Source organism: Monodelphis domestica, chromosome 6, assembly GCF_027887165.1.
Source record: "Monodelphis domestica isolate mMonDom1 chromosome 6, mMonDom1.pri, whole genome shotgun sequence".
In the NCBI taxonomy this organism is placed as follows: Eukaryota; Metazoa; Chordata; class Mammalia; order Didelphimorphia; family Didelphidae; genus Monodelphis; species Monodelphis domestica.
In genome coordinates, this window is record NC_077232.1 from 259877924 (window position 1) to 259905026 (window position 27103).

The 27103-nt window shown below is 38.4% G+C and overlaps 1 protein-coding gene across 8 annotated transcripts in view; it reads right to left on the reverse strand.

The window, feature by feature from the left end:
* The window catches only part of NFKB1 (nuclear factor kappa B subunit 1), a 167646-nt gene that overhangs the window by 90816 nt on the left and 49727 nt on the right, over positions 1–27103 (reverse strand). For 6 of the 8 annotated variants that reach the window (XM_007495877.3, XM_007495876.3, XM_007495875.2 and 3 more), the window contains exons 4-5: positions 19089–19129; positions 9368–9466 (exon numbers count right to left, since the gene is read on the reverse strand). In XM_007495877.3, the coding sequence (XP_007495939.1) occupies positions 9368–9466; positions 19089–19129 (140 nt within the window). The remainder of the gene's footprint in view (positions 1–9367; positions 9467–19088; positions 19130–27103) is intronic. The other 2 variants (XM_056803144.1, XM_007495874.2) reach the window with 1 other exon arrangement.

The following is a 27103-nucleotide window of genomic DNA, read 5'->3' on the forward strand; positions in this document are numbered from 1 at the left end:
TAGCTCTCCCTCTTCCCCTTCTCTTTTTAAACCACCTCCTCACAAAGTAGCTTGCGCTTGTGACCTGGATATCCTACTGCCACCTGTATTTATCAAGAACATCCTCTGTAAAGTATTCCTGCTCTCTTCTACATATATGAGACTTTGGCACTCCATTCCAAATATCTGAAGTGGGTGGCTAGGTAGCACAGTCCATTCAGTACTAGATTTGGAATCAAGAATATCTGAGTTCAAATCTTGCCTTAAGCACGTATGGGCTGTGTGTGACCCTGGGTACATTACTTAATTTCTGTCAGCCTCAGTTTCCTTATCAGTAAAATGGGGATAATAATAGCACCTCTCATAAAAAGTGCTCTACAAACCTTATAGCCTAGATAAATGCCAGCTATGGTTATTGTTGACATTTTTATTGTCATGTAGAAGAGGGATTGGACATTCATCTTGGGGGGAGAGAGGGAGAGAGACAGAGACAAACATGGAAGGAACAGTCAGTGGAAGCTACAAGGCAGTAGATTTCAGCTCAATAGAAGAACAACCAATGAATACCATTGTGCCATAAGAAATGATGAGCAGGCTAATTAAAAAAAAAACAACCAACCATGGAGAGAACCACATGAGATAATGAACAGCAATGTGAAGAGAGCCAAAAAGACATTATATGCAGCTACAGACTTAATACTTGAATCAGAGAATGATTTGGAAAATAGAAACAAAAACAACAGAATGTATATCTACATGTCTGTTTGCCAGATGATGCCATCTATGATGTGGGGGGAAGAGAGGAGCTGAGATACTTGGAAATAAATTATATTAATTAAAAATATACATGGTTGTTTATATATGTACACATACACATGTGTGCCTGCAACCAGATACGTACATACATAACAATTACTGTAGGCAGCTAGAGTGCTAGGTGTGGAGTCAGGAAGACTCTTCTTCCTGAGTTCAAATTCAGCCTCTGACCTATAGCTGTGTGACCCTGAACAAGTCACTTAACACTCTTTGCTTTAGATTCCTCACATGAAATGAGCTGGAGAAGGAAATGTCAAACTACTCCATTATCTTTGCCAAGAAAATCCTTAATAGGGAAACGAAGAGTCAAACATGATTGAAAACAACTGAACAACAATTATTTTCCTGAAGAATAACGAGCAGCCTGTCTCAGGAATCAGAATTGTGCAAACAGAGGCTGGATGGTTGACAGGAATATCCACAGCGATTATTCCTGTTATAGGAAGGAGACAGCCTCAATGATCACTGAGGTCTCTTCCATCTCTTAAGGTTCTGTGATTACATTTTAGAGTTTGAAGGGAACTCCTTCGTGTTACAGCTGAGGAAACAGAGGCCAGAGAAGCAGTGACTTATAAAAGTCCTCGAGTGAGTTAGTGACCCAAACCGGGATTAGAGCTCCAGACTTCCTGACTCTCCTCGGTGTGCTAGAACCAGGTCAGACGAGTAGATGATTACATTTTCAGTGTAATCAGTTACACCTCAAAAATGCTACAAACTTGGGTTTGATTTATTGTTGTCGATTGTGAGACTTAAGAGAAGGATGGAGAAATTTTAACAATGCAGACTTAAACTGAGAAGTGTGGCATGCCTAGGTTCCCCTCCTTCAAAGCTGATAGTTAAACATTTACCAGCACACCCCTGCAGATTACCAACATTTCCTACTACACAGCACTAGTAGGGGAAGATATGTACATTAATAACTATAATAGGAATTAGAAAATAAGTACAAATGAGCTGTTCCTTCTGGCCATCTGGAAACCAATGGAATTTGCTTCCCAGTTTCTAGTCAAGTCACAATCTGTTGACTGACTTCTACTTCTGTCTGGAATTGGAAGTCCCATTCCTGTGACCCAGGATTCTGACTGGTGGGCATTTCACCTTATTTTGCCTGCTCTCTGGCTCACCCCACCATTCTCTGGCTATTTCTGTGCCAATGTACCTCACAATACTCTTCACCCCCTTTAAACTCTATCTCCAGGAACAGTAAACAAATGAACCCTTCCATGCCAACCTACCACCCTATTACCCCAATCATCATTTTTTCAGACTTCTCCATCCAGAACACTCTGCTCTGCCCACCACACCGCCCTCTATGTAAGTGGCTCGAGGTCAGGGAATGCTTTGCTTGCATGTAACTTTACTCCCAGTGATTCAAAGATTGTCTAGCACATAGGAAATGCTTCATAAATACTCCTTTCTGAGGCAGCTAGATGGCTACCCATGCCTAGAGATGGAAGGTCCTGGGTTCAAATTTGGAAGCAGCATCAGATACTTCCTAACTGTATGACCCTGGGCAAGTCATTTAACCCTCATTATTTATTACTCTTCTGCTTTAGAACTGATACTTACTATTGAATCAAAGGCAATAGGTAAAAAAAATTTAGATTAAAAAGAAATAATAAATAAATGTTCTTTCCTTTCTTCCTCCCTTCCTGCTTTCTCTTTCTCCCCTCATTCCTTCCTACATGAGAATCTTTGCTTGCATTATTCCCAAAACGTTCTAATGGGTCTCCTTACCTCTAGTCTCTCCCTTGTCACAAATATATCCTACAAATTTCTGTAAGATCAAGCAATATTCCCAATATATACATTAGATAATCTGACTATTCTAATAAAAAAACTTTCAATGATTAGCCAATAAGTGGCAGGGGATAGCATCCAAGTTCCTAAACTTGGAATCAAGGTACTTTACAATATAGCCCTAAGCTATTATTCCAGTCTAATTTCTGGCTCTCTGTCTTTGTCTATATACAAACACACATGTATGTATGCATACACACATGCACATACACATATATACATATATATAGCTCCTGTCTTCCAGTCAAACTTGCTATATTCTGAACATCACAGGCTTTCCCACCTCCATGCCTTTGCTTATGCTCCTTCCTATGCCAAAGTTCTGCCTCTCTGCCAGATAACACTCTTCTTTTCCTTCAAGTTTCAGTCTAAATGCGACTTCTCCCAGGGGTCCTCCTTCCTGACTTTCTGACCAGAAATCTAGAAAGCATTCCTAACCTCTCCAAACAACTGACTTGCCTCCCTTTTACATCTGTTTTCATAATTCTACTTGGTTTTATGGTTTTGTAAACGAACTGTATTTTTCAATATCCCTGCTAAAGGAGGAGTGAGTCTCTTTTGTGCCACAGACCCCTTTGGCAGTGGGGTGAAGCCTATGGACTCCTTAGAAGCAGTTTTTTAAAGGTATAAAACAAAATACATGGGATTTTAAAGGAAACCCCTTTAATTTAAGTACAAGTCACACGCACACACATATATGCAATATATTTAAAGTTTAAGAACTAAAGATTATGCAAAACAACTCTGAGGTACCACCTCACACCTAGCAGATTGGCTAACATGACAGCAAAGGAAAGTAATGAATGCTGGAGGGGATATGGCAAACTTGGGACATTAATTCATTGCTGGTGGAGTTGTGAACTGATCCAACTATTCTGGAGAGCAATTTGGAACTATACCCAAAGGGCGCTAAAAGACTGTCTGCCCTTTGACCCAGCCATAGCACTGCTGGGTTTGTACCCCAAAGAGATAATAAGGAAAAAGGCATTTACAAATATACTTATAGCTGCGCTCTTTGTAGTGGCCAAAAATTGGAAAATGAGGGGATGCCCGTCAATTGGGGAATGGCTGAACAAATTGTGGTATACGTTGGTGATGGAATACTATTGTGCTCAAAGAAATAATAAGTGGAGGAATTCCATGGAGTCTGGAACAACCTCCAGGAATTGATGCAGAGTGAAAGGAGCAGAACCAGGAGAACATTGTACACAGAGATTGGTACAATCGAATATAACAGACTTCTCCATTAGTGGCAATGCAATGACCCTGAACAACCCGGAGGGATCTATGAAAAATAACACTATCCACATCCAGAGAAAGAACCGTGGGAATAGAAACACAGAAGAAAAACAACTGCTTGATCACATGGCTTGAGGGGGATATGATTGAGGATGTAGACTTTAAACAATATCAATGATATGGAACTAGGTCTTGATCAATGACACATGTAAAGCACAGTGGAATTGCTCTTTGGCTACAGGAGGGGGAGTGGGAAGAGGGAAGGGAAAGAATATGATTCATGTAACCATGGAAAAATAGTCTAAATTACTTGATTAAGTAAATTTAATTTAATTAAAAAAAAGAACTTCAGATTATGAATCCTTGTTCTAGAGCCTAGCATGGCATCTTATAGAGAGTGGGTAAAACAGAAATGTTCCTAAATGGAATTAACGTCTTTTTTTCGATAAGGATGTTCATATGCCTGCCATTGCTCAGAAATTGGGGGTTTACTTTTGTCACCATCACTGGAGATCGTTGTCAATATAATTCAAGAAGCAGGAAGCCTGTCCCCTAACCAGTTCCAGCTTAATCCCTTGCTTGTCATATGGACAAGAACAAATCATTTAATCAACATCTTACTTTCCTCAGCAAGAATCAATTCCTAGCTTGACTACTCTTATCAGGAAAGAAAACTGTGAGCTGCTATAAAACCGTAAGCCATTGTTATTCGACAAGACAAAGAGAAATGATCCTTTATTTGTAATATGGCTCAGAAAGCCTGAACAACAGAAGCATGTCACAACTGGAATCCTGATGTCTTTTTCCTAAATGCAAAACCTTCCTCCCAACCCCCCCTAGCCCCGCCCCTGTCAATTTTCTGTCCAGATGGATGGTGGCAAGGACAGGCAGTGGGAGGGACCAAAGGACAATGGCTTCCTTCACAAGCCAGAGACTGCTTGTGTTTCTTCCAAAGGATCATCATTTCATAGATCCTTACTGTTAGTTCTTGGTGTATGCTTTCACTTTCTCTTTTGCTCTGGTTTTAATGAAAAACAAAACACCCTCTACCCCACACCCCTAAAATATAATAAATACGGAAAATCTCAGAGTTGAGGTTTTCATTGTACATGAAGGAAATATGTGTTATAAGAAACCGTTTGGGCACCGGGACATCACACAATATGAAAGTATCATAGATTTTGTACCTTTGTGTCCTTTTTCCTCTCGTTTACTTTTATTCAGTTTCTCTGGGAAGTTTTCAGAGAAACTGTGGTTTCAGCTGGCACACAATGCTATCCAGAGAGTGCCTAGTGATCAATGATACAGAATTACTAGGCAGTGAAAATGCATTATTACATAAAAAATAATGATGACGATAATAAAAATAGCTCTTATATGTAATTTACTATGTGCCAGGCAGTATGCTAAACATTTCATAACAATGATCCCATTTAAGCCTCACAAAAATGTTGGGTGATTATTCTCATTTTGCAGATGAGGAAAATAAGGCAAATGGAGGTTAAGTCACTTGCCCAAGGTCACCACAGCTAGTGTGTCTAAAGCCAGACTTGAATAAACTATTTGTGCCTTTCTATGTAGTTTTATTTTTTTTTAAAGAATCATTACCTTCCGTCTTAGAATCAACACCACATAATGGTTTCAAGGCAGAAGAGCAGTAAGGGATAGGCAATGGGGATTAAGTGACTTGCCCAGGGTCACACAGTTAGGAAGTATCTGGGGCCAGATCTGAACCCAGGACCTCCCATCTCCAAGTCTGGCTTTCAATCCACTGAGCCATATGGTTGCCCCCTATTCTATGTAGTTTTAGAACGAAGAAATTTATTTATTCCAAGAAGGAAGGTTACAATGAGACTCATACTTTTTTGTTCCTCTCTCAGGGCTTGTTACAATAAGCTCAATAAATATTTGGCAAATGAGTAACACTGTATATCCTAATGATTAGGTATAGGATTGCGATACTGCCAAAACCTGGCATTGCTCAGAAGTTGGGGGCTTTCCTTTGTCACTGTCACTGGGGACAGGAACAAGGAAAGGAGGGAGAGCAAAGGAAAGAATGATGAATTTGACATGAGGTGACAAGAAGTGCTCTTTGTTAATGGCATTCTCATCTTTACTTAAGGAAAGAGGTGATGGAAAGGGCCATTCCCTCCACTCCCACTTCCTCGGCAACAGTATCCAACATTCAAGATGGAACTGTTTCTGTTAGCTCTTATAAACAGCAGCAAAAGTGGTGAGGGGTATATTGACATCTCCAACAGGGAACAAGGATGGCTTGCAGAATCGAACTAATTCAGTGCCTCCCACATAGTAAGTGCTTAACAAAAGGGAACAGTCCTGTTCTTCATCCTAAAAATCTCTCCTTTTCCTGAAAAATCTCTCAATTGCTCGGTAAATGTTTGTTGAATGGATAGCTGAGTGAGGCAATAAACTACAGCTAACCCAAGTTCCAGGGGTCAATGTTCCTTCTAACTTTTCTTATGCCTTACTTTCTGTCTTAATAACAACTCTAAGGCAGAAGGGCATGGGCTAGCACCCAGGCTTGGCACACAAGTAGGAAGGGTCCAAGACCACATTCAAACCCAAGTCCTCCTGACTCCAGGTCTGGCACTCTCTCCACTATGCCACCTAGCTGCCCCTGGGCCATCTAATTTTTTTTTAACTCTTACCCTTCCATCTTAGAATTAATATTGTGTATTGGTTCTAAGGCAGAAGAGTAGGAAGAGCGAGGCAATGGAGAGGTTAATTAAGTGCCTTGCCCAGGGGCACATAGATGGGAAGTATCTGAAACTAGATTTGAACTCAGATCCTCCTGATTCCAAACCTGGCACTCTATCTACTGTGCCCTCTAAAAAATATACACAGGTAATCATATTGTGTGGCTGGATGTCTAAGTCATATGACCAACACCCAATGAACATTAAAGCATATACACATTCACATATAATATTAACTGCTGTAATCAAATAAAATATGTGGGAAATTAATAGTTTTAATTACTAAATGAAACATCAATCATCAGAGTCATTACTGTACTACATGGTAATTACACACAAATGGTAAGCAATTTACATAAAAGACTCTAATTAGTTTGCTTCTGCACTGCCAAATGAAATTTTTGTTTTTTTAAAAAAATTCACAGTTAGCTCTCTGATATCTATAATCGATTCCAGTGTATGACCTCAGTTTCCTCTAACGCCATGAACTTCTGAAGTCATTGTCATATGAACATGTGTTAGAAACCAAGATCCTAGCTAGCTCTTACTGTCTAATAGTCGGGGTTCCTAGGCCTCAACTCTATAAGCTCCAGGGCTCAGTTGACTTCTGCTCCTCCTCTAAACTCATTCAGTTAGTAGTCTCCTCCCTGTTCTCCCTTTCCCACTCCCACTTGGGGGGTCTTTGAGCAGCCCTCTACCTCTTCCCTGCTCCTGTCCAATCCTGGATGCTAATGGAAACTATGGACAATGAGGCTCTGAACGCCCAACTGGGGGTGGGGGGGGGACAGTCCCATTGCCATTCCTAGAATTCCTGTGAAACAGAAGTTTCTGAACCTGAGGACCACAAACTTGTTTCTTGAACTTTTTCATAATTTTCAATTGGTGTATAATCATTTTCTTCGGCAATCCTATGTATTTTGTTTTCATGCATTTAACAACATTCTGAGAAGAGCTCCATTGATTTTACCAGACTGTCAAAGGGGTCCAGGAAACAAAAAATGTTAAGAAGTCCTGTTTTATAATCAGACAATGCCTGTCATTCCACAATTAGAGACAAAAGGCTTAAAACATTCAAATGTGAACAAGATGGAGAATGGTTTTGGTTAAAGGGATAAATGAGAAGATCCTTACCTAATTCAGTGGAAGAGTAGGAGTGGGCTCAAGAAGGCAGAAGGGCACTAACTATCTAGAGATGAGGGACTGGGGTAAGAATGCCTCAAAGGGAGAAAACTAGCAAAACCACTTAACTAGATCCATACTTCTCCACTTGATGTTTTTATGGAGGATTTTCCCTTATCTCACATGTTTTTCCTAAGGCAGAAGTATTTTATGTTCAAGGAACTCTGATGATAATCAGAAGTTCTATTCTTAAATTATGAAACAAATACTAAAATTTTCAGAATGGTGTCAGCAACTTGGTACTAAGTCCATTGACTCAAATTAATATCACTCAGATCAAAAAGAAAAGTCATCCACAAAATGAATAACATAACATGCTATCATCTTATTGTGAAAACAAGAAATTCAAATTTATTTTTACACGAATAAACACACTTAATACAACAAAAGATCATTGGACTATCTGAATATTCACCTCCAGAGAAAGAACTGATGGAGTCTGAATGCAGACTGAAGCATAATTTCTTCACTTTCTTTATTATTATTGTTTTTTTAGGGTCTGCATTTTCTTTTTTGCAACATAGCTAATATGGAAATGGTTTGCATAATTGCACATGTATAATCACATCAAATTACTTGCCTTTTCAAAGAGAAGAGAGGAGGAGGAGAATCTGGAATTCAAATTAAAAAAAGAATCTGGAACTCAAATTTTAAAATCAAATGTTACAGATTTTTGTTTATATGTAATTGATAAAAAAGGTTAAATGTTAACATTTTTAAAATTTTTATGGCTACATGGATGTTCAGATGAAGATCCATTTTAAATAAATAGTTATTTGGGAGGTTCTTTTGAATAAATATTTGCATTTATCTCACCGAATTTCTATGGAGAAAGTAGAAAGGTCAAGATTTTGCTAAATAATTCTGAAAGCAGTGCTAACTTATGCAACTCAATGAAGTATTTTTTAAAATAATAAATATACTAATTTTCTTCTCTTTTTATAACCCTTACCTTCCATCTTAGAATCAGTTCTAAGACAAAAGAGTAGCAAGGGCTAGGCAACTGGGGTTAAGTGACTTGCCCAAGGTCACACCACTAGGAAGTGTATGAGGTCAGATCTGAACCCAGGTCGCCTGATTTAGGCCTGGTGTTCTATTCATTGTGTTACTGAGCTATCCCAATTATACTAATTTTCAAAGTAATCGAGTCACTGAAATTAAATAAAGTGAAAATGTGCTTATAAACGAAAGAATACAAATGACAAAAAACTGTATTTGATGGAAATATTAATAATGTCTTTCTATTCCACCCTCCTCCTCTCATAGAATATGACACATCATCTTTGTTTTAAGCAACATTTCTGCATGGACCACTAAGAATTTAGCCATTGGGTTTTTTTTTTTAACCCTTACCTTCCATCTCAGAATCAATACTGTGTATTGGTTCTAAGGCAAGAGTGGTAAAGGTTAGGCAGTGAGGGTTAAGTGACTTGCCCAGGGTCACACAGCTAAGAAGTATTTGAGGTCAAATTCGAATCCAGGACATCCAGTCTCCAGGCCTGGCTCTCCATCCACTGAACTACCCAGCTGCCCCCGGCCCACTGGATTTTAAGAAGACCAAACCCTATTTCTCCCCAGAGGTCATCAGGTTTTCCAGAATTAACAACCACCTGTAGAAAAAAGACCTGCGCACTTACTTTAACTTGTGGATATGATTTCTTGTTCTTCTCACTGGAAGCACCAGGAAGTCCTCCATGGGATGGTCCTTCACACACATAACGGAAACGAAAGCCCCTCTGCAAAGGTCAGCATAAAACAAACTGGTGTAAAAAATGCTGATGAAAAGAACCACAATTATAATGAAAAAAAACAACAAACATTTCAAGGTTCTTGGTGCAACTGACTACAAGTGGTAAGTTACAAGAAAATTGATAACCATGACTGCTTAATCTAATTCGGTGTGAATAGCAGTCTTTAATGATTTAAAGGAAAAAATGAAGATATAGTCCAAGGTCATCGCTGAAAAAGGACAGCTGTTGTCAATTTATATCTCTTTCTCTCCCATTCCCACCATTTGGCAGTGAAGAGTTCTGACAAGACATGGAAGTCAGAAGACTTGAGTTCAAATCCTGTATTAGATGCCTACTAAGTTGTGTAACCGTTGCTATTTAACCTTTCTGGCCCAGCTTCCTCATTGCTCATTGGTAAAATGGGGATGATAATAGGACTTAGCTGACAGAGCTATTGTAAGGACCAAATGGATTGAAAGTTAACTGTTGTCAAAGGTATAAATGCTGTCATTACTAATCAAAATTCCCGATCCTCTTTAATGTTATTTTCTTCTCTTTGCTGATTATCTCCAATTTAATCTGTATACATAACTTAAAAAAAAAAAAAACCTTTTCTTCTGTCTTAGAATGGATACCAAGTATTGGTTCCATGGCAGAAGAGCAATAAGGGTTAGGTAGGGTATGTAAACCCTTATCTTCTATCTTAAATTCAATATTGTGTATTGGTTCCAAGGTAGAAGAGTGGTAAGGGTATATCTAAGGTCAAATTTGAACCCAGGATCTCTTATCTCCAGACCTGACTCTATCCATTGAGCCAAATAGCTGCCCTTCTATACATAGCTGATTTGGACATGTGTGTGTTAACTCTCCCCCACTGAACAATGCTTTGAGAGCAGAGACTGCTTGCTTTTCTTTATATCCCATCCCTAGCACTTAACAGTGTCTGGCATGTAGTAGGGGCTTAATTTGACTAGAAGTGTATCTATATTTTCCCCACTGGTAGTTTTTTCTTGGGGCATTGAAAAGGCTGTCATGTGGAAGATGGATAAGACTTGTTCTCCTTTACTCAAAAAGTCTGACCTTTGTCTCCCAATTACAGTAGAGTGGGAACTTCAGTTCCGTGAGCAAAAGCTCATTTACTTTTGGGATTTATATTCCTAACACTGCCCAGGGCTTGGCACACAGTAAAAACTTAATAAATGCTTTTCATTCATTCATGACAAATCAAGAGATGGTATTAGGATACACTTGATGTAGACTCCTAACAGAATTCTCGAAGCAATCTCAAATCCTCCAAAAGGAAAAGCTTTCTATTTCAGCAGCAAGGAAGAGTTGAAACAATTCTGGATTTGGAGGGCTAGGAATTGAATATCAATAGCAGCTCCACTCCTGTGTGCCTAAACTGGTAGTAAAATGTGACAAGTGACTTGGAAGTCACTTACACTCTCTGTATCTCAGCCTATTTGTCAATTTATGAGTTGGTCTAAACCCATGATGGCGAACCTATGGCACATGTACCAAAGATGGCATGCAAAGCTCTCTGTGGGCAGACCTGCCAATCTCCCACCAGAGGTCATTACTAGAAAGACAGATAGACTTAGGCAGAGCTGCTTGCTTCCCCCTCTCAACTCATGCCTGTCAACAATTTTTCATATCACCTGCCCAGCCCAGCAGCCGAATGGGAGTGCTTACTCCTTCCCCTGTCTAGAGTAAGGGGGGGCAAGGCATCCTGGCACTAAGTGGGGGAGGACATGTCACACAGTCTCTAAAAGGTTCATCATCACTGGTCTAGAGAATTTCTCAGATATAAATCTATGATCCTAATTGACATGGCAAAGAAAAATTAAACTATTTTCTACTTCAGATGATAGAAGTGCTTATTAACCTGTATTGTACTATAAACTTAAATTCTGAAAAGCATTTTGGAGGGCAACTATATGGGTCAATGGATTGGGAGCCAGGCCTAGAGATGGGAGATCCTGGGTTCAAATCTGGTCTCTACTTCCTATCTATGTGACTCTGGTCAAGTCATCAACCCTCATTGCTTAGTCTTCACCACTCTTCTGCTTTGGAATCAATATGCAGTATTGACTCTAAGATGGAAGGTAAGAATTAAAAAAAAATTTTTAAGAGATTTTGAAGAAGTCAAAATGACAAGATTTGGCAAATACCCAAGGGAGAAATGGAAGTCATTGGAACTGGCTAACACTAAGTAACAATAAAAAACAAAGCTAACTACATTTATGAACCTAGAAGTGCTATATAAATGTAAGCAAACAGACAGGAAATTAATTGTCTACAGTCAGTAAGTCCTGTCTGGGTAGAGCAAAGTTCAAGATGAACACCAAAGTGAAAAAAAAGCATACAGATGAAAAGATAGCACTGCATTTGATTACAATAGCTCCCACCTGACCTGTTTAAACTTTTTCCTTGAAAAGTTTAACCACCACAAAACAACTGCCACAATGAAGAGGACATTAGAGAGCCCAGAAACCTGCTCAGCCAACAATCTCTTTGCTAAGGGGAGAGTTGTGACAGCTAAAGGTAACTGCAATTTAGATGGTAAAGTCATGTTTAAAACATTACAAATTAGAAAAGAAAAGCTGATGAGAAAAGAAGCTTGAAGAGACTTGGCACCAGCCTAGGTTGCGCTGAATCATCTTGAGGACATTTGTAAACCACAGGGGGCAACAAATGTGAAATGGAACAGAACTGCCAACATGTTATGGTAATATACTTTATTAGCAACAATAATGGGCACACATATATTGATTCCATAACCTCAATATTATAAAAGAAAGCTGTAATAGTACTTAAGGCACAGAACTTGCCAAATACATTCAGCCATAACTCCTAGGGACAAAGCAATTATTGAATGTGTTCAAGGTTCAATATTTAAGATATCTTTAAAATATAAGAGGAGATTGCAAAACAATGAAAAGTATCATGAATGGCTACTATATTCTTTTTTTTCCATCTTGGAATCAGTACTGTATTGGTTCCAAGGCAGAAGAGTGGTAAGGGCTGGATAATGGGGGTTAATTGACTTGCCCAGGGTCACACAGTTAGGAAGTATCTGAGACCACATTTGAACACAGGACCTCCCATCTCTAGGCCTGGCTCTCAATCCACTGAGACACTCCTTGAATAAATTCTTAATGACAGCATGAGATAGGAAAAGATGGGCTTTGAAGATTATTTTCTATAGAAGACCTCAGACCATGAGATCAAATTATACTTGAAAAAAATTACTAAGTAACTGGCTTATGTTAATAAAAAACCAATACAATTCAATAAAAACTTATTTTAAAAACAACATTGAACTTAAATGGAACAAAGTTCCATTTCTGAAGGCTCCTGCTCAGTCAAGGTTCTTATTAAATATTAAAAGCAAAAGCAAAAGAACTAATGCTGAAAGCAAATTTATACAAATTTATACAAAGTTTCTGTAAAAGATGCGATCATGAGATTAACTTCATTCCACAATCAAATGAATAATGACATCTAGCAGAACAGGGAAAAATACACTTATCCAAGGTGTTAACTCCATGCATGTCATAGAAATGTCCCTTTCAGATACCCAACAAAAGAATTCCCCATTGATGCCAAGTATAACCACAGTGTCTGTTCATAAGGCAGCATTGTACTAGTTGCTTTGGGTCTCACAGTATTACAGAGACTTCCTGGGAAAATCTCCAGCAGGTGAAAGATGATGGAAAAATGTATTGTCTGCATTCCGACACACAACTGGTAAGGCAGTCCAGTGAGTTAGTCCATCTCTAATGCTATATATCTTGAACAGATGCTTCACACAGACTATGAGTTGAGAACAGGACTGAACGGGGAGAAAAGATCTGAATATGTGCATTTCAAAACCAGGCAATGTTTTAAATAATCCCAAAGTGACCACTGCCACAAAATCCTATCTCGTTAAGTCCAGTATTCTCCCAGTGAGTCTTTATCACAACTCTATGATTGTGGAAGAATCAAAATGCCAAGATGACATATGCAAAAAAAAAAAGTAAAGATGCTTGGGGTGTGTGAGAGGAGCATAACGTAGAATCTGACATTGAGCAATCTCCCTTTGGAAGGTTTCTTGCTGATCTGTCTGTCTGTCTGTATTAAGAACTTTTTGAAGTATACTTTCCTCAAGTCCAAGCTGTATGTCTGATGCTCCCCAGAATTACTTTCCCTTTCCATTATGATTAGATGGCCATCAGTTTAAGATGACATGAATGAATGAATGAAAAAGTATTTATTAAGCACTTACTTTATGCAAACCACTATGCTAAAGCATTGAGGATATAATTAGAAAAGACAGTCCCTGTGCTCAAGGAGCTCATATTTTAATACAAGAAGGCATCACATACAGGTTTCAGCTGCAAATCAGAAGAAAAGGTCCAGTGATGCTCAGGGTATATATAGCAGGAAAGCATTTCTTTAATGTCATTTCCATACCAAAACCTTTGCTGGTGTTTAAAGAGTACCACTAGTATTTTTTTTCTTTTTCTTCAGTAGCTGTGACTTCTAAAGTTAGAGAGACAAAGCTGAAGTCTCTGCAGAGGAAGTTGCTGGATCACATCTTCCCAAATATTGCTCTTCCGGACAATCACTGTGGTGGCTAGGCTAGAAGCAGGGGTGATGATCTAGGAATGCACTGCTCTTTTCATAGCCCTTGGGATTAACTGCTCATCCTTGGCAATTGGTTAGAACTGATGGTAGAAGGAAGGGAACACTGGCCTTTTCCACAAGGATAAGCCTTCTTGACATTGGCTGTGGGAGCTAGCCAGAAAGTAGGTATTGAAGGATTCTCCCATCCCAGGAATCTTGCATCTGGGTTTTTTTTTTAAACTGGGTTTGAGAGAAGGGGTTAGTAGTGGTATCACCCATCTTGAACTTGGTAGCCTATATTTTTCTCCCAGGATGCCTTGCTACTTTAGTCCGGATGGCTTGCTTATTCCACTAGTGACAGTTGGTATTGGTGGATAGTAAAAGTCCCTTTTTCACTCATGTTACTCTTCTCAGTGATGGTATCTTTCTCTCAAGGGCTCCAGGGTTTCCACATCATCAATCATGTCTTTCTTAGTGGTCAGAACTGAGTCCAGAAAATCAGTTTACTACTTTCTGAGAATGAATTGAAATTATTATTACAGAAGTCAAGAATTACCAGATGTTGTATTACCAAGATAAGGTTTTTGTCAAATATCTGATATCCAGTATATGTATTGGATTCATGTATAATATGAATTCATACTCTGTCTGTCTCTATGTGTGCATATATATATATATATGCACACATTCCCCAATAGCTAAATGACAAAAGATGTAAATAGGAAGTTTTCAAAAGAAGATCTGTAAGCTATCAATAACCATATGAGAGTAGGTTACAAACTATTAAGAAAAATGGAAATTGATGTAATTCTGAGATTTAATTTTTTATCATCAGATTGGCAAATGTGAAAAAAGATGAGAATGCTAAATATTGGAAGACAGGCAGATTAATTCACTGTTGGTGGCGCTATGAACTATCCCAACAATTCTGAAAAGCAATTGGAAACTATAACCAAAAAGTCGCAGTGGCACATATTCTTTAATGAAAGAGTACTGCTAATAGACATCTACACCAAAAGGGTTAGGGACAATGAGAAGAGTCTCATTTTTTAAAAAATGTAGAACAAGGCATTTTATAATAGCAAAGAATTAGTAGGAAAGTGGACACATTGACTGGGGAATGGTAAAACAAATTGTGGTGTTTAAATATCGTGAAATATTTTTGAGTGCTAAGAAATAAATAAAGAGAAGATGAAAACAAAGAGATGAAGAAAAAATTAAATAGTACCAGAAGAAGAATTTACACAATGACCACAATAATGTAAAGGAAAATCACACTGATCAACATGGTGAACAACAAACATGATGAAACATGTCTTCTGTTTCTCAAAAGAGGTGGTAGAATAAACATTTGGAATAGAGACATGCATTTCTGGACACAATCAATGTGCTGATTTTTTTTGTTGGACTGTACTTATTTGTTACAAGGTATAGGCACTTAAGAGATGAGTGAGAGTTACAAGAGTGACAACGATGTTCTTTTTAAAAGAGCATCAATGAAATTTTAAAAAATTTTGTCACGATTCTCAAAGAATAATGAAATTCATTTTTTAAAATCAAAGAAAAATTCATAGAGAAAATAGTCCTTTCTCCCATTACAAAACTGGACATAGTGAAAGTCAAAGTCAGAGAAGGGTCATGATCTATATCAATAAAGAGAAAACTCACACTAACAAAATTATTGATCCTTAATGTCCTAGAGTGCATTACAATTTCATAGTCACTTCATTTTTACTCATATTCAAGAATTATAAGAGCTTAATTGCTACTATTCAGGATCTTCTTTCTTATTATTTTCTCTTGTGATTTATTAAGCCCTCCTTCCATTGTTTTTACTTCTCCGTTAGAGTATTTGTCTTTCATGAGGTCTAATTTTCTGATTTCACAAGTTCCCTGGCGCCCCCGCCCACCCTTTTACAGGGATTTTTGTCTCCACACCGCTCGAATTTTCAATAAAGCCCTCTATGTTGGGTCAGTGATTCTTCTAACAGATATGTCCTTCCCTGCCCCTCATGTAGTACTTTCCATTCCTCGATAAGAGATCATTGCAGTGTTATAAGCTGTAGTCCAGAAAAACAGATCTTGGTCACTCTATCATTTTCTAAGGTCACACTCTTTAAAAAGGAAGAGGCTTGGACATTATTTGTTTTCCCCACCATCTTTGGTTACCTATCTAGGATTTCAGACTTTCTAAAGATACACTAATCAGTAAAGATGAGAACTGTTCCAAAACCACAAGTGTTCCCATTGTAGAAAAGTGTTGGTAGCTTATTTTTTTTAATCAAAAAGAAACCCATAAACCACAAAAGCAACAAGAAAGTTCTTAACATTCAATCTCAAAAACTGGGTAGCCATGAAGTTAAAGATTCTATATGCATGCTAAGCCAACTGAAACAATTTAAACTAAAATTTAGCAATCCTAGGATAGCACCATTGAATAAAGGCACAGAGTAGAAAGAATATTCTCAGATATTCATGTTTTGTATTGATAAACAGCATCCGATCAACATTTGAAAAGCAAATCTAAGGTGAAAATGCCCAGGAATAAAACAAAAAACTAAGACATAGTCTAGGCAACACATCTTTATCATTGAGCATTGCTTTTTTTAGATCCTGCGAGTGGAAAGGGAGAAAGGTTCACTTATGAATGAATATGGTTTCAATAAAAAGCACAGTGGATTTCTTTTAAAACCCTTACCTTCCATCTTAAAATCAATACTGTGTTTTGGTTCCAAGTCAAAAAAGCAATAAAGACTAGGCAATGAGTGTTAAGTGACTTAACAGGGCCAAACACTAAGGAAGTATCTGAGGTCAAATTTGAACCCAGGACCTCCCATCTATAGACCCAGCTCTCAATCCACTGAACCTCCTAGCTGCCTCCTAATAAAGTGGATTTTAAAAATAATCCTAATTATAGTCTTAAGGACATGGACCATCCTAACGAATTATCAGTGAGTCCTCAGTTAACTGTAAAACTAGGAACCTGCACCAGAAAAGCTCTGAGGCCCTTTTCAACTTTGACAGACCAGAATTCTGGTTCCTTCCAAAAACAAAGAGGCTTTAGCTTTTATAAGGTAAATCCCATAACCCCTCTATTTGTTCAAGAAAGAAAAAACCCCAAAACTCATCATCTGATGAAGAATTAAAAGTTGGCAATTCACAACCATTCACATTAGTCATTCCTTTTGCTTAAAATGAGTAATCAACCTCAAAACCAAGGCAACATTCATCCCATCAAAAAGTTTTGTTTGGTACAACCTCCTCATGCAGATGATTTTTACTTTCACTCAAGATAGGAACTGACAAATCACATCAATATGGGCAGTGGACACACTGGCAAGTCATGTCTTTAAGAACTTCTGCTCCTCTATGAAAGGAACCGTGGGACAGGACTCACAAATAAAAGTACAGTAACTTTTTCTGGTAAAGCATAAACATTTACATTTTCTATATGGATTTGAAAAATGCTATTTAACAATTATTTTAATATGAATGTATACAAAAGTACAGGTAATAAGTATATATAACAAATATAAATTATTAAACACACAGTTAAATATATTACCAAGCAAAATATATTCATATATAAAATGTTACTATTTTGTTAATGTTATATATAATAAATTACAGTAATGTTTTATATTAATATTAATTTATACATATCTATTAATATGATTCTAATGTAAATATATTATGCACATATAATATAATACTAGATAGACATATCTATCTATATAGTCTATATAATCTCATAATCTAGGATATACATATATAACTTTAAATTTGATTTTAAAATTTGATTTAAGTTTAAAATCTAACTTCTTTTTAAAAAGATTTTTAAAATTAAGATGAAAAAATCTTAAATTCATTTTTAAAAAATACAATTTATTTCAATGAACAAAAATCAATTTCCTTCTTAATTTCACTCACAACAAAGACTGGATTACTCACAGCCTATCAGGCTAGGAAAACTAATTTTACGTCATCATCGCAAGGAAGTTTAAAGGTTACCCAAGAGGAGGAGAGTGTTTGGGGAACTAATGATTTGCTGTTTGAGGTAAACAGAGATAATTGCAGACAAAAAGAAATAAAGTAGATTCAGAACACAAGAGGGAGACCTTGTAGACCCTTAGAACGGTGGTAAAATGTTTTTTACTAATCTCAGCTAACTAAGTATTTTCACCTAATTTTCAGTCTTGGAGGATGTTCTCTATGGAACCAAGTACTATAGATTACACACACAGAGTTAAACGTCTCCTGTGCTCTAGTCCCATTGAGGCATCAGGATTCAATGGAGATAAAATGGGCACATATTTTTAGCAGATTGATGAGATCATGAATAGGCCGTGAGCTCCTTGAAAAACATAGCCAAAATTTTTCAAATAGATCTTTCAAAAGTCTGTTCAGAATCTCAAAAAGACCATGAGGAAGGATGTGTCCCACTTCTTAGCAGGGAGGGGATGAACTAATGAACAAAAGCTATATAGACAATTTAAGACACAGCCAGCATGTGGATTTGTCCTCCTAGCTGTACATTTTCATTTCAAAGGAGGGCTTCCCTTAGGGAGTAATAAATTAGGGAGTCCTGATAGAAATACAGAAAAAGGTGTATCAATAAAAAAAAGTAATACAAAAAAGTACATAAAGGGACACAAAAAGGCAATTTGTTAATATACCATTTTATATGTGTGTGTATAATGGACATTTAGGTTTTTTTATATAACATCAATCTTGTTTTTTTGTATACTGAAATTCAATAGCTGATGATTATGATATTCTTACTTTAAAAAGATTTTAAGAAGAAAAAATGATCTCCAGAATGAAATTTTATCAAGTGCTTTAAACTTTAGCATTTTAGTTCTTTTATTCAAGGGAGAGTTTCTGTTAAGGAAAGGAATAACTAGGATTCAAAAAAAAGCAGCAATAAAACATTTTTTAAAATTTCCCATTATAGTTGCTAATCCATCATTCTGTTAATATTAAGCATTAAAAATTCCCGACCCTCCTTTTATCTTACCTGTTTAGGTTGCTCTAATATTTGAAGGTATGGGCCATCTGCTAAAAAACAAAAACAGAAAAAGAAACCAAAAGAAGAAGGTAACTGTGAGGTTTCTCAAATTTGGCAAAAAACATAAAACAAATTTTAAAAATGAAACATTACTAAAAGAGGTTTTGCTTCTCCATTTTGTACTTAACTTGGGTCATTATCTTCACACTCTCCCCACCTGAGAAGGGGATTTTGCTACCAAAGCCAAGCCAAGCCAAGCTTTGGAAGGACAGTTTTATCCTAATCTTATTTGGTTCTAGGCTTTCAGCACATTCCCAGGACATCTTTAGTTATGTTGTCTAGGTAGAACCCTCTTCCCTCCTTTTAACTCCCTTTTATATAAGCTACTTGAAGGCAAAGATGGTCTTGGCTGCTTGTATTTGTATTTTCCAATCCTTTACAGAATGCATTTAATAAATGGCGATTCTCTCTCTCTCTCTCTCTCTCTCTCTCTCTCTCTCTCTCTCTCTCTCTCTCTCTCTCTCTCTCTCTCTCTCTCTCTCTCTCTCTCTCTCTCTCTCTCTCTCTCTCTCTCTCTCTCTCTCTCTCTCTCTCTCTCTCTCTCTCTCTCTCTCTCTCTCTCTCTCTCTCTCTCTCTCTCTCTCTCTCTTCTCTCTCTCTCTCTCTCTCCCTGTCTATGTACCTAGCTATCTGCTTAAATAAAAATTATTTGGGAATATAACTTAGCCTCTTTTTATTTATTTAATGTCTCCTGATGTTGTGCCAGTTCTTTACTAAATAACAGGACCCCCAGGAATACTAGAGCCACATGATAAATTTACAAGGCAGGGCTTGCCTTTGTGGCCTTTGTGTTTTTTAGCTAGCATGAACCTCAGATGTTTACCCTTTCCCAGGTAACATTCTACAAACTATAAATTTTCCAAAGAAGCAAAAAGCAAAGAAAAGTCACATTAGACTGTAAGAGGTACAAGCTTGTAATTCTGTTTGTGTTACATATTATAAATTCCTTCAGGAAAATCCCATTATCTCCCATACATTCTGTAGTTCAATGGAGTTTAGTTTAAGTTTACATCTAATAGGAAAATAAGGATAATAGTGAAATGGGGAAATATCCTGGAGAGGAAAAGAGGAAGAGAGAGAGAGGGAGGGAAGGAGGGAGGGAAAGGGGAAGAGAGGAGAGGGAAATATAGAGCAAGATAGACAGACAAACAGAACAAGTGTACAGGGTGCCCCAAAAGTTTTAGAAATAAACTATCAAAGTTTACAATTGCACTAAGATTTGGGGGATATAAATATAAGATCCATATTAGAATCTCATTCTAGTATAATTTTTCCACAACTTAGAATTCAATATAAAATTAGACTCATTTGGTGTGCTGCTTGGTTTCGGTGAGGGGGTTATACTTATAAAAACAAAAGAGAGCCATAATTTTTTTTTAAAGAATTCAGTGCAGCTGGGTGGTTCAGTAGATTGAGAGCCAGGCATGGAGGTGGGAAGTCCTGGGTTCTTCCTGGCTATGTGACCCTGGGCAAGTCACTTAACCCCCATTGCCCAGCCCTTACCACTCTTCTGCCTTGGAAGCAATACACAGTATTGATTCCAAAATGGAAGGTAAGGGTTAAAAAAAAAAATCCAGTATAACATCAGTCTATCAGATAAGTGCTGAAAGCTACTAACATCCTTAGACTTTGCTGTAAATAAATGTGGTCTCAACTTCTTACAACAGGGTTGGCCAACAAGCAAAACCTTGGTAATTAGAAAGCTCTTTTAACATTTTTAAACCCCTATCTTCTGTCTTAGAATTGAAACTAAGTATCGGTCCTAAGGCAAAAGCACAGTAAGGGCTAAGCAACTGAAGTGAAGTAACTTGCCACAGCTAGGACGAGTTTGAAGTCACATTTGAACCCAGGACCTCCAGTCTCCAGGCCTAGTTCTCTATCCATTGAGCCATCTAGCTGCCACCGAAAGCTCTTTCTTAATAACAATAAGCATCAATTCAGTAAGTGCTTTCATTTCTAAAGACCTTTCCATTTTTTTTAGAATACTCTAGCTTCTATTTTCTCTTTCTTTTCCTTTGCCAATAATGAAGGAAAGAGATAGGACATCCTAACATTTAACTCACAGAACAACTGGGGGAAGGTGAGTTGGGGATATTCGGTGGCATAAGCAATATTCCCCTTCGATCCAGGCTTCTGAACCTTTTTGTGTGTCATGGACCCCTTTGGGAGTCCAGGGACTTCTCAGCAGGATTTTTATTCATAATTTAAAGAAAGGCTAAATTCTAGTTAAAGATGAATGAAAAGAAAGATATTAATTTTGTCCCCCATCCATTTCAGGGGGTACCTGAATTCCCCGGAAGCCTGGAAGCGGTGCGATTGTCTGTGGACCTCCGGTGAAGAAATGCTCCTTTAGCACAACTACCCATATTTTTAATAGGTTATGTTTTTCCTTGCCTTCTCATTAGGGAGGGGAAGAGGAGGTGGAAAGAAAGAATTTGGAACTAAAAAAACAAGAATAAGAAAGTCTCCGGGCTTAAAAAACAACAGCCCTGTAGTAGATGGTTCATAGTATGCCATAACAACCTAGAAAATTTCTATGCACACTTTTGGGGCTCAGCACTGGGCCTATCCTTCTGAAGCTTCTCACCACAGGGCGAGTTTTCTCTAGCATCTTAGAACTAAAAAAGAAGGCCATTGTTGCCTCTCAAGTATACGAGATCTAACAGGATGGAAGGACAAGTGAGCCATCTTTCTAGGATGGGGAGTTCATATCCTGAGTTTAGCACAGCCTACCTGCCACCTCCATCTACTTGGAAACTTTCTATAAATGACTTCTCTTCCCAGTTGGTCACTGAGGAAAGAGGAAGGACAGGGAAAACAAAATGACAGCATGTACATTTAGTACCTTCCTATCTTTCTTGCTCCCACTACCTGCTTGACTAGTTCTAATTACTCATTTTAACTGTTCTAAAGTTGTCTGCTTCTTCCTACCTTTGGCATGTCCCTAATGTCTCTGAAATAGTAGGTGTTCCAAAATTCTCTCTGTCTCCCTCTCTCCCTGTCTCTCATTTCTTGTCTCTCTCATCTCTGCCTCTGTTTCCCTCTGTTGCCTCTCACCTCTGTCTCTCTCCCCTTCTGTCTCTCATCTCTCTCTGTTCCCCCGTCTGCCTCTCATCTGTCTTTGACTCTCTCCCCTTCTCTCATCTCTCTGTCTGTGTCTCTTTCAACTCTCTGCCTTTCATCTCTATCTTTGTCTCTCTCCCTTCTGTCTCTCCCCTGTCTCTGTTTCTCTCTCATCTCTCTGTTTCCCATTTCCCTGTGTCTGCCTCTCATCAATGTCTTTGTCTCTCTCCTTCTGTCTCTTTCCCCTTGTTCTCTTCCTTTATCTACAACCCCCCCCCAATTCCTTCAGTGTAACTGAGCTCAGGTGTGAGCCAGAAAGACTATTTGAACTCATTCACACTAAGGCCAGATAATCTCTCTTCTTTGCTCCTAGATCCCTTTCCAGGGGGTGTTTGTATTTCAAAAGAAGATATTTAGGCAACCAAATGAATAACCAATCATTGGCATTTCAGGTGGGATCTAGGAAATCCTTAGGAAGGAAGAAAGAACTATTTTTCTCCCAGGCCCTGAAGTCACAACACGTAGGTCAACCCCTACTCCAGCTTGGACAGAGGACAGTCTTGGCAGCCCTCCAGCTCTATCCTACACCCAAAGGAGAAAGACAACTACTGTCTTCTTTTGCTCCCAGCCTCATCTGTTTCGTGTCTAGAACTTTGGCTGACATATGATGTCCAGCTTCTGGCTCACTTGGGGAAATGGAGAGATCTAGCTGTCTTATGATATATGTCAAATGGGACACAGAGATGAGAAAGAAGGGGAGACAGACAAAGACAGAGATGAGAGGTAGACAGAGGGGAAATAGAGATGAGAGAGACACAAAGATGAGAGATAGAAGGGGACAGAGACAAAGACAGAGATGAGAGGCAGGCAGAGGGAAACAAGACAAGATGAGAGAGACACAAAGAGATCAGAGATAGAAGGGGACAGAGACAAAGACAGAGATGAGAGGCAGACAGAGGGGAAACAGAGATGAGAGAGACACAAAGAGACATATCTTACGGCATTTCTAAGGAGGCATTCCTAAGTGGAAGAGTGGTCTAGTAGGAGGAAGAACTGAGTTCAAATCTAGCCTCATACATTTACTTGCTAGTTATGTGATCTTGAATAAGTCACTTAAACTCTGTTGGCCTCAGTTTCTTCAATTTTAAAATGAAGATACTAATAGCTCCTATCTCCCAGGACTACTGTGAAGAAAAAAATGGAAATAATTTCTACATTATCTTTGCAAACTTTAAAGCTATCATGTTTGCTATCATGGCTGTTGCTTTACTTTCCTGCAGGCTGCAGACAATCACTTATATGTGTATTAGGGAGGGCATAATGTAGCAGAATGAACATCTTTCTGGGAGTCCAAAAATTTGGGTCTTCTACTATCAATTCCTGTGACCTCAGGTAAATGGCTTATATTGCCCAAATAGAGAAGGGGAGAAAACTCAGGGAACCAACGATGCACAAAAAATGATTCTCTTTCTTGTCAACAAAATCTGGGGGATCTCCTTAAAGGAAGTTAACTGTTTTCTTAGCATTAAGTGTACCTCTATTGGAAGCAGGACCTATATAGTATAACCAGTATCTCCAATAATACTCATCTCCAAACAACCTATACACACATAGATATAGATATATCTATATATATATATATATTTAAACCCTTACTTTTTGTCTTAGAATCAATAGTGTATTGGTTCCAGGGCAGAAGAGGGCTAGGCAACAGGAGTTAAGTGACTTGCCCAGGGTCACATACCTTGGAAGTGTCTGAGACCACATTTGAACCCAATTGCCTCACCCTTGACACTTTTCTGTTTTAGAACTGATACTAAGAGAGAAGATAAGGGTTAAAAAAAGAGAGAAATTTGGTATGCATTAAAGTCATGTAGGGGTTTAAAATCAAAGATCCTACTCTAACAGCACTTTATTTGTACATGACTCTGACTCTATGCCAAACTGTAGTGCAGATGGACCCTAAAGAATGAATGCAATCACAATATATTGGAAATGAAGAAATGAAAAAAACCCATTTATTAGCCACTACATCAATGTGTTGTGGCCCCTCTGAGCCAAGCACTGTGCTATGTGCTAGGGCTATATAGAGAAAAAAATACAATAATTCCTGTTCTCATGGAGACTGGGGAAGACAACATATAAAAGAGAGTTCAACTGAAGAAGGGCAGAGAGGAAGGTCCAAAAGTCCTAAGGATGTCATTGTGGAAGAAATTAAGAGACCTGGAAATCTTTGGTAGTCGCAGATAATTGGAATTGGAAAAATTAAAATCCAGCCTCAGATACTAGCCACATGACCCTAAGCAAATCACTGAATCTTTTAACTCAGTTTCCTCAAGAGTAAAATGGAGATAATAATAGCTCCTACTTCGAAGAGTTGTAAGGATCAAATGAGATAATATTTGTAAAGAGTTTTTAGTCTCATGCCTGACACATAGTACATGGTATAGGATTGAAAAATGTTCACTAAAATAAAAACTAACCTATTGATAGTTAGTTTGTGGTTTTCTAAGTCCATGTGTAGCAACTGTGATTGCACATTTGTGCCCCATCACCATTCATTCCATTGGTTCCATCTCGAGCTTTTTACTTCCAGTTCCTATTCCAAGGACATGCCTCAATAGCCCATTTCACCAGTTTCTATGGCCAATAAGGTCACTCCTTTGAAGAGGATCCTTTCTTACTTCGTCTAGTCCCTAAGCAGGGACTAGCCTTGAAGCATTTGCATTTTGATATGACTTGCTGAAGCTGAGGCTCCCCAGACATAGCTCTCAAGAACTCAGGTCACCTCAAGGCCATAAGGAGCCATCAGAATGGTCAGTAATGGAAGAGCTTTTACTTAAAAAACAAATAAACTCTCTTTTTCACATGGAAACAAGGCTCCTGGCCCATTGGAAGGTCTCAATGAGCTTTTCCAATGGTACAAATGGGTTTACACTAATCTCCATTCTTTCACTTAATTGACTTTGTGGCCAATGGTGCAACATAGTATAATGGGGAACTGTCCTAGGAACTCCCCAGGGCTAGTTAGGCACAAAACCCTTGGCTTATGGAAACAAAGTTTATTCTGATAAAGGCAATAAGGGTAACTGGCAGATAGGATGCTAGCACTTTTCAAACTACCTCCACCCAATTTCTAAGTCCCCTGCTTAAGGGGAGCTTTCTGTTTCTTCTCTGGGCCCTGCCTACAGCTCCCTGTGTTGCCTAAAACCTTTCTCATACCATCTGACTTATCCTAATCTTCCCGCTAATCATTAATAAAGAAAGGGAAATAGCCTGGGTTTGGCTGCTGCACTATAGTAACCCAAAGTTACAGATGGAAAGCTCTGGATTACCTTAGCCCAAGAGGAATTCTGGTGGCGGGACCACTGGCAGCTGATCTTTGGACTCAGGGAAATTGGTTTCCTCCAAATAAATTCTCTACCTAGAAGCCAAAGATTTCTCCAGGAAATCTTGACTATCCAGGGAGAATCTCTCAGAGCAAAAACCCCTCCTTCAGCTTGATGGAAATTCAGGCAGAGAATCAAAAACCTACTTCCAGCTCAGAGGAAATCCAAGAAGGAAGGAAGGAAGGAAGTTATTTTCAGTTCAGACTCCCACAATTCCTTTTCCTACCCAGAATCCTCTCCCAGTGCTTATCTCAAAATTCCCTTCTTACAACTAACCCTAGAAACCAGACTATCCTTAACTATATTCCTACAATAGGGCAATAAGCAGGTGCAAAGAAGTTAGCAAAGCCAAGTCACCAGAATGATGCCTTTCTTTGGAATACTAGATACTCGCATCAATGATACAGCTTAATAACATCATGCCCATTGCCTCTCCCAACCCTGAATGAGCAAAAAGATCCTGATGTGGTGGCTTCAGAATCAGAAGATCAAGCTCTGGCTAGGACCCTAGGATTTATAGATCTGTAAAGGACCTTCAGAATCAACATGGTACAGTGCCTGCTGGCACCCAGGAAAGACTTATTAAATGCTTGTTGACTAAGTGGTATTGTGGAAAGAGTAGACAGGCTCTAGAGGCAAAAAGTCCTGGGCTCAAACTCTGTCACTGACAAAAGCAACTTTGCTGGGTCTCAGTTTTCTCATCTGTAAAATGGAGATTATGCTAGCTGGCCTTCTAATTCAAGATCCAAGATCCTTATCTATCATCTCATTTTTTAGTTGAAGAAGCTAAGTATACAGAGATCAAGTAATTTATTCAATCACAGAAATAAGTAATTGGCATTGCTAATTAGTATTCAGTGGGGCATAGGAGAAAGAGCACCAGCTTAGGAGTCCAGTGACCTGGATCTGACTCTCATCTGACCTTGAATCCAGCCTTTTTGGACCTCCCCTTCCTCTTTGTGAGAAGTCAACCTTTGAGCCTTAATTTCTTCATTTGTAAAAGGTAAATAATACTATTTACACTTCCTACCTCAGAAGGCCATGAGGAAACCACTTTGTAAACCAATGAGTACCATATGGTAGGAATAAGTTCTGCTGGCAGGAATTACACTATCAACAGTTACACACACTTTCAAGTGAAAATACAATGACGTACACAAAGTATGTGCTTAATAAATATATGCTGAATCAATTTGTAAATTGAGGGGGGAATATTAATAAATAAATAAATTATATTCCTACATTTTAGGGGAGAGGCAAGTCACATATCAATGTCTATGTCTTCTTTCATTAAAAAAAAAAAGAAGCCTTTACCTCCTGTCTTAGAATCAATACTGTGTATTGGTTCTACAGCAGAAGAGTGGTAAGGACTAGGCAATGGGGGTTAAGTGACTTGCCCAGGATCACACAGCTAGGAAGTGTCTGAGGCCAGATTTGAACCCAGGACCTCCCATCTCTAGGTCTGGCTCTCTATCCTCTGAGCCACCTAGCTGCCCCCTTCTTTCATTTTCT